At 38.2% G+C, this 8995-nt stretch overlaps 1 protein-coding gene across 3 annotated transcripts in view; it reads right to left on the bottom strand.

Annotated features, from left to right (window-relative positions):
- DNAJC6 (DnaJ (Hsp40) homolog, subfamily C, member 6) overlaps positions 1-8995 on the bottom strand; it is a 117143-nt gene that overhangs the window by 9317 nt on the left and 98831 nt on the right. For all 3 annotated transcript variants that reach the window (XM_014541062.1, XM_014541063.1, XM_005868025.2), the window contains 2 exons: positions 7027-7095; positions 5881-6000 (listed from right to left, as the gene is read on the bottom strand). In XM_014541062.1, coding sequence (XP_014396548.1) covers positions 5881-6000; positions 7027-7095 — 189 coding nt within the window. The remainder of the gene's footprint in view (positions 1-5880; positions 6001-7026; positions 7096-8995) is intronic.

The following is an 8995-nucleotide window of genomic DNA, read 5'->3' as shown; positions in this document are numbered from 1 at the left end:
AAAAAAAAAAAAAAAAAAAAAAAAAAAAAAAAAAAAAAAAAAAAAAAAAAAAAAAAAAAAAAAAAAAAAAAAAAGGGGGGGGGGGGCGGAAGAAATAAGGTAATGCTGTTTTGAGTAGCCTTTAACTCTTGTGTCCTGAGTTATTGTTTGCAATAGCTTTAGTGGAAATTGCTTTGACTAATAGCACTATTAACCTTCCTAATACTTAAAAAAAAAGCAGGTATATATTTCCTTTAATCCCCACAATGACATTTTTAGGTATGTATTAATAGCCCCATCTTTTCTTTAGATGAACAAACTGCTCAGAGCAGTTAACTGATTTTCTCAGAGTCATACAACCAGCAAGCGACAGAACAGAAATTTGAATCCAAGCCTTTGACTCCACGCCAGAAGAGCCTTGGCTCTCCCCACTGTGCCTTCCTCTCCTCCATCCCATCTTCAAAGCAGATTCTATTTCTTGACTGGACTAAAGATTACCAAATAATAAGAACAGGAAATAAAACAAAATATGTTCACTCATTAAGGTGCTATTTAAACTTTGACGATCAGGATTAATTATTATTTGTTATAAGTACAAGCGTGGTTAATGCTCAAGAGTAAACAAATATGTTTTGAAATTTCATGAGTAGGTTTCAGTTTCACACTACTTGGATTTCATTGCAGGAGAGTAAACACAGCCAACTTTGAACAGAACAAAGGATCTTATTCAACCTTTTAAACATGATATTATTTTGTGCCAGGAATTTAAGTAGAATCCTGATTCCATAATCCCCTAACTTAAAAGTATTCACTGAATACATGCTGGGCTGTTTCTAAAATAGAAAGACCAGTTGTAGCTTGTGTTTAAAGAGGTAAAATGAGAAACTGCCAGTTGTAGTTGTGATCTCTTGGGACCCTTTCATGCACCAAACCCAACGTAACCATGACAATAAAATAACTAACATTTCAGAGCTTTTTAGAGTTTACAAAATATGTTTATGTATATTATTGCCTTCGGTCTATGCAACACTCTTAGGAGATAGATAGTATCATTGGTCCCGCATTAAAGATGAGGAAAGCAAGCCTCAAAAAGGTTTACTAATGTACTCATAATCACACAGGTAGTTAACGGGGTTGGGAATTGATCACACACATCCTACCTTCAAATGTCATGTTTATTGGCTGCACCCAAATCCCTAATTCCTTCCCAAATTTCTGAGCTTTTCACTATAATTCACTCTTTCTTCTTTCTAAAGACATTTTCCCTCTATTATGATCTGGGATTCCTCCTTCTTTCCCCACTGGGAATATTGTATTATGGTCACTGGACTTGGGGTCAATCTGAATTGGAGTCTCAACTCTGTCTCTCATTCATCCATTCAATCTTGCATGCATTTATTTATTTATTCATTCATTCATATATTCATTCATCAGTGTTTTTTGAGCATCTAATATGTGTCGGATCCTGCACTGGGCACTGGGAACAGAGCCAAAAACAATCTATAGAGCATCCTTTCACTTCTGAAGCTCCGTGAAAAACTTCACCTCTTTTAGCCTCAGACCCCTCATCTGTAAAGCAGAATTACATATACATCACAGGTATACTGTAAAGACCCAATGGCTGTATGAAAGTATTTCAAAAATCTTGAATCAAGAGGCATTATACATTATAACATAATGGAAGTGCATATGCCCAGCAATAGCGAGCACACACTAGTACATGATAAGGGCTCAATAAATACTAGGTAATAGGAAAGGTCATGACAGGGCATATACTCTGAAGCTTGGTATTGGCCCCTCTCAGACTGTAACTCAGAGCATGAAGCATCTCTTCATGAGCCCTTGGGCCCACCTGCCCACAGGATATCAACATAATACACACCTTAGGCTGGGCATTCATTCTACACTGAGATTTCATTTTATATTTCAGGGATGCTTACTATCTATACATGTAAAATATAGAAGTATGCTAATAACTGGGACGCCATAATGGGTCGATTGGACAGGAGGAGGTTGCGCGCGCAGTGTCGGGGCGGGGCAGCAGGGGCCTCTGCGGGCCTGTGCTAGGGGAGGGCCTGATCAGCAGCGGCCCCGTGGCTGCTTCAAGGGCCGGAGAGGGAGGCAGGGCCAGACCAGCAGTGGCCTCAGCTGCTGCAGGGCCTGGGAAGGGAGGCAGGGCTGGACCAGCAACTCGAGGGTGGGCGGCGCCTCGTGATTTCAAATTGTGCGCTGGGCTCCTAGTCTTTTATAAAAGCCTAAGCAACCATTATGATTGGATGACCAGACGACCAGACGACCAGGTGGTAGCTATGACGCTCACTGACAATCAGGGGGAAGATGCTCAACGCAGGAGCTGCCCCTGGTTGTCAGTGCTCTCCCACAGCCAACCTCCTGCAGCCGGCCAACCTCCCCCCCACCCCGCCAGCTGGCCCCCATCTGCCCGATCGGGATTGGGTGAGATGGCCCCAATCGCCCAGATTGCCAACCAGATCGAGGGACCCCACCCATGCACGAATTCATGCACCAGGCCTCTAGTGCGTGTGTGTGAGTGTGTGTGTGTGTGTGTGTGTGTGTGTGTGTATGAAATCCAGTAAATATGGACAAGCCTGAAGAATTTTTAAAGCCTTCCATATTCCCATAACATTGTCATTTATACGTTCATTTCTGAAACACTGTTGAACATCTTCTACATGCCAGGCTGCAGATACAGTGGTAAAAAGGCTGATGTTGACCCTGCTCTCAAGGGACTTACCAACAGGGTAGGACTTTCTAATGTCTACCCTTCCAGAATACTTCTACCCATGTTCAACAATTCTATGTTTTAATGCTACTGAAGCAGCAAAACCCAGAGGCCACAGCTATCCTCATTAAAAGCTAAAGCATGGTTGACAGCCTTAGTTGTGCATTAGAATCACCTGGGGAGCTTTTTTAATTCCTTATTCCCAAACCACAGCCAGATCAATTAAATCAAAACATCTAAGTGAGGAACTAAGGTATAGGTGTTTATATCAGAATTGTTAAATGTGCAAATACCTTAAAGAGAAGAACACTGTTTTTTGTATTTTCTAGATTGCAGGAATAGCTCTAGCCAGTTTTCTCAGTGGTTAGAGCCTTGGCCCAAGGACTGAAGGGTCACAGGTTTGATTCTGGTCAAAGGCACATATCTCAGTTGCAAGCTCCATCCCTGGCCCCGGTAAGGGCATGTTCAGGAGGCAACCAATCGATGTGTTTCTCATGTTTTTTTCTAACTCCTCCCTCCCTTCCACTCTCTCTATAAAAAAAAAAAAAAAATCCATGGAAAAAATTATCCACAGGTGAAGAGTAACAAAAATAAATAAATAAATAACTTGCAGGTATATAATTTGGAATTATAATTTTTACTCTAAAGTGATTATCTAGGAGTCAAAAATTCTAGCTTATAACCCTTGCACATACACTTGTTCATTGTGTGGCTTGAGGAAAGTTACTTAACTTTCCTAAGTTATGTGACTAGAAAGAGGGAGAAATTTGGGAGACCAATCTCTCCAGCAGTTGTAAAAATTACTGCATTTCAAAATTGGCAGAGAACTCTTGAACTCCTCCTAGTAGATTTGTTACAGTGATATGTGTGTAGCTATTCAAAACTATTTTTGTTATCTGACTATTAATATTTCGATCCAGGGAAAAATAAGATAAACATATACAATAGGGGAAGACAAGGAAGAACCCTGTGGAACCGGGTGGAAGTCTATATATGCATATCCATTCATCTCCTGTATATACTGAAAGGTAGAGAATGACACCCACTTAGTACTAATGAACATACTTAGTGTAAAGATTTTGGTTTCTAAATACCATTCCCCACGAAAGGGAGTGAAGATACTTTGGAGAATGACTGATTCCAGAACTAGGGTATAAAAAGGTCAGGACAAGCCTGGAACATCTTGTTGTACTATAAAGAAAGTAAGTTCTCATGGAATCTAGTGAAAAGGGCATAAAAGCCAGAGCAAAGGGTCTTTAACAAATCAAATTTGGGACAATGTGAACATTAAAGGAAATAATGACAGTAAGGAATGATAACTCACTGAATCAAAAAAATCCATTAGTCCATTCTGATGTGAGGGAGAGGGAGGGAAAAAGGGAGAAAGAGAGAAAAAAGAAAATTTTTTTTTCTTTACAGTAAAATGCCAATTAATAAATGTAGAAAGAAAGAAAGAATCAGAAAGATCACAATTTTGCAAGTATCATAACAATGACTACTTCAGGAAAGAATCATTAATGAATGCTAAGATCGGTAGGTAAAAGTCAGGTGGAGAATATAATCTTATCTAATAGGATTATCTCAAATAGGATAGCCTCAAATTATCTCCCCCAGATTACTCATTAATTACAAAGAGGAAAATTATAATTTTATAATGAAGGAAACTGGCAGACATCACCTTAAGCATGTGATTAAAGTTAACAAATTGAGACTTGCTTAATTGGCCTGTGCCCTTCAAGTTTCAATGTCATAAAACGCAAAGAAAGGTTGAGGAACGATTCCAGATTAACAGTATCTAAAAGGACGTGAGAGCTAAATGCAAGACATAATGTTGGATTTAAAAAAGAACCTCCTATAATGGTCACTCTTTATCTAAAAAAGAGGATTATAATAGCCTCTACTTCAAAAGATTATTGGGAAGATTAAATAAATTTATATATGTAAAGCACTTAAAATAGTGCCTGGCACAAAGTAAATCCCCCAGTAAACAGTTATTATATTATATATTTATTCACTTACTATTTATTTACTTTTCTAGAATATAAACTTTAGAAAACAGAAATTTTGTTATTGTTGTTTTTGGTTGGTTGGTTTTTATTAAAACAGTATTAGCATATTGAAGACACTTACTAAATAGTTCTGAAATGAATAAATGGGGAAAAAAATGAACAGCCAGTGATGTTTGATTTGAGGTAGAATTTCACCTGATGTTGTTATTTAAAATTTTTAAGCTTACATTAGGATACAAAGAAGGGAAAATAATTTTGAGAATTCTTAAAAGAATTCTAAAACATATATAAGGTCAAGAATCTGATCCAATTACTGTCAAAATGGTAGCATGCTCTCATTTCCTGCAGACAATTTGGCTCTAAATACCCCAGGGCTTTCTGAGAACCTGAACTATCCACCTGGCTAATTTAAACCTTCGTGTCAGGGCCCATCCACCCTTGTTTAACAGCTCTGCACTGCCCAGAGGAGGAAGGAAAGGGGAAGGAGACAAGGCTTCAGAACATCCAATGAACTATTCCTTGCAAAAAATGCTTTCTTGGTGAAATAGTTTGAGAATACTTCAAACTGTATACCTTTTGGGAAGCATCACTATGACCATTTATTCCCAGAAGTTTTTTGCAGTCATCAAAGTCCACCGAACCCAGTGTTTCCAAAATTACTTGCTCATGTAACACTTACCCTCTAATAACAATGAGCACACGATGAAAACCACTTTGAAAATACTATACAGAGAGTCTATTTTCTGTATGTAGTTGATGGTGAGAAGAGGGGTAGCAGTGTGAGGACCTCACTGGTAACATCACAAGAAGACCTATGCACAGCTGGCCCCAGGGGGCTCAAATCTACCTGACCAGTCTCACCGCTCACGGTTCCCTACACTCTTGCTACTTTTACTGCAAACTCTGTTGTCAGAGGCTCCTAGAAATTCTAACTTTATTCATCCTACTAATCCAAAATGGATTAATAGGGGTTCATTAGTGGGCTGACTACTTAAAGCCTATTTTTTGCATGTGTTTAAAGCCAATCTCGGGTTTAGAGTGGATATCCTTAAGAATATACAACATTTTAGGTACCAGCTTATTATAACACCAAGGATTTAGATTTGAGGTTTTGTAGCCATAAGTAAATTTCTTAACCTGTTAAGTTTATACCTAGTGTCCCAAGGTCAGCAAAAGGATCCAGAGTCTGGGGTTTGTTTTGATGGGTGGGAGTTCCATGTGAGGATCCGGTGGGGCTGGTGGCAGCTGACTTGCTTCCCATTCCAAAACCTCCTGAAAAGGAATACGATAATTGAAAATGAGTTAGTTGTCTAAGGCTAAATTCTGAATTTTGTCTCTAAGGGTAAATTAGGACAGGATTTGGAAATATGTTAGAAGTTGGTAGACCTTGTTTTTCTGAACTTAAGTGAATAGTGTCCTGGAGCAGAGACAGGGCACAAAAAAGGCATATATGTTGTTCCCTGGCCACACCTGTGAACTATTATGTCCAGTGTTTACCTTTCCTGTCATCTGACTTCATTCTTTTTATGAGATTTGTAGTCAGGCCTGGATCTGAATTATGTCTCTGCTATTTAATGAATGAGTGGCCTTGTGCACATTGTTTAACTTCTCTGAGTTTCAACATTTTCTCGTTTGTTAAGAAACAGGAACTGCTTCAGAAAGTTGCCATGATAAGCACATTGTGTGTGTGTGTGTGTGTGTGTGTGTGTGTGTGTGTGTGTAGCTTGCACAGTGCTGTGAATGCAATCACACAAGTTGGCTCTCAATAAACACCATCTCGCCATGAGAAAGACAACTTATTTATGAAATCACAGACAAATCCAGCCCTGAAACAAGTCCTTTGTGAAGAAGGAAGACCATCCAAATTATTTAGCAGCTACTCTGCACTAGAAATTTTCAAGTAAGTTATTTCACTTAAAACTATACAACTATGTGGGACAAGAATTATGGATCCCACTTTGCAGATAACAAAACTGAGATTCAGACTTGTAAAAAAAAAATCCAAGAACTTCTAAGTGGCAGAATTAGATATATGATCTGCCAAATTCTAGCATCAAAACAGACATTCAGCAAATGAGACTAGGAAACGTAAAATAACATGTAATACATGTTATCATGTCATTACCATGTCATCAAATGCAATGGGAAAGTTCCACAAGAATATAAGTCTTTAGGAAAGATCAACACAAATTACATAGGTGGGCTATAATACTCTGTAAGTACTCACTTCATTCTGGGTGAACAGTCATGCTTTAGCAATTGGTTACATATGCATGTGAATAGCCTGCTGACCTTTACCTGGTTTAGTCTGCCAGTCCCAACCTCCTGAAACATCTGGCTGAATATTCACAGCAGGTGTACTCGAAGCTAAAAATTAGGAGAAAAAAATAATTAAGAAATGACAGCTCAGAACCTGCCTTTCTAAGTTCACGTAGGAAAGTGCTATGCCGTCCATGAGATCTGCATGGCCTCCCAAGGTTCCAAGGGATCCTGAGCTCTCAACACGTTTTACAGCATTTGATAATTTGTGCATTCCTCCTTGGTGACTTCCATGAGGGTTGGTAAAAGCCATATAAGTATTCCCCCAAAATGTATACACAGTTTAACAGCTGGTAGCTCAACTGATTTTTTTTTCATATTTAACCCACTGGAATTAATAATGGCAGCCAAAATGTGTGTACATTACATTTTTTTAGTATATTGTTTATCTCTGTCCCTTCTTTGGCTCAATTTTATTTTACCTCCATATCTACCACACACTTTGAAATATAACTGTGCATGTCTGTCTTCACTAAATTGTGAGTTCCTTGAAGGCAGGAACTACCTGATTCATCAATGTGTGTCCCACTTCTATAGTTATCTGAAAGTCGGTGAGCAATAAGAAAAGATGAAAAAAACAAACTCAATTTGTCTTCAGTTGGCATGAGCAAGCGTATGAGAGGCATGATCAATTTAGAACTGAACTTTTGTTTTCTTCTTTGCTGTGAAATGAATTGAGAATAATCAGTCTTTCAGAGCACATATTAGGCACTGACTATATGCCATCCACCATGCTCATGTTAGAGGTGTATCTATTGTCACTCAAAACAAACTCCTTACAGCTCCCATTCAAAATAGATCCCCTAGCACTTCTAAAAATTCCAAATGTAGAATTTAAAAATGTTTAGCTAAAGAGAATCATTTGTATACAATGTATACACATTGGTACTAAGTTTTTTCTGAATCTATAAAATCCAAATAAGAAACAGGATGTCATAAGAATTTCTTTCTAAGGCACCTCTAAGTTCTGTCCATAAAATCAGTGAGTAAAATGCAAATACTAAACATTGCAAGTTGGATTTAATACATACCCTCATTCATCACCATGACCACACCACCACCACTACCACCACCATCACCACCACCACCAAAAGAATCATGAAATCACCAAGATTAGCATTACGAAGCCTTATATTTTCTTGTTTGCTTAGTATAAATCAAGATGTCTTCTACCTTCCCATCACTAAGTTAAAAAGAACATGCCATTATCAGCAATTACAGTTCTTTCCTTTCTATTCTTATTCCACAGTAATCCCTGAAAACTGAGGTGGAAATTAGACCATTTTGCCAACCCTTGCTGTCTGACTTCCTTTACACTCTGATCTTAGTGTTACATCCAACTAGGATGTAGAACTGGGTGTCAGAATTTCAACTTTATTACTAATCAAACCCAAAAATCCTTATGCAAGGCACCATGCCAGGGAACAGATAACTAAAAGACACATTGCCTATTTTCAATAAACTTAAAATCTGTTGGAGATGGAAATATATAAATTAAAAGGTAATTACCTAATACTTTTATTCTCCATCTTGCCCTTCATTATAGTTATTTGTTTATTTTTTCTTCTAACACTATGCTCTAGTGCTTATTCTCTTTAGAGTAGATGTTCAATAAACATTTGTAGAGCTCAAAGGTAATATTTCTTGATTTTCAGAAGAGATTGGTGGTGCCTTGTAGAAATCAGGAAAATGACTCCAGGTTTCCAGCTTGAACGGCTGGGTAAAAGAATAGGTATAGGTGCCTTTTGCTCAGATAGGGAATTCTAGAGATGAGCAATTCTGACCACCCAATCTGACATCTGAGTCTCACATATACGTTATCCTATACCAAGAATATGCAAATGATCTACTACAGATGTTATGATCATTGATTTCCAAGCAAGGAGAGTGGAAAATTCTTTTCACTCACTGGCAAGACACAGACAAAAATGGCTACAGAACAAAGGGG

Source organism: Myotis brandtii, unplaced genomic scaffold (assembly GCF_000412655.1).
Source record: "Myotis brandtii unplaced genomic scaffold, ASM41265v1 scaffold26, whole genome shotgun sequence".
Lineage (NCBI taxonomy): Eukaryota > Metazoa > Chordata > Mammalia > Chiroptera > Vespertilionidae > Myotis > Myotis brandtii.
This window is presented reverse-complemented; position numbering and strand designations above follow the sequence as displayed.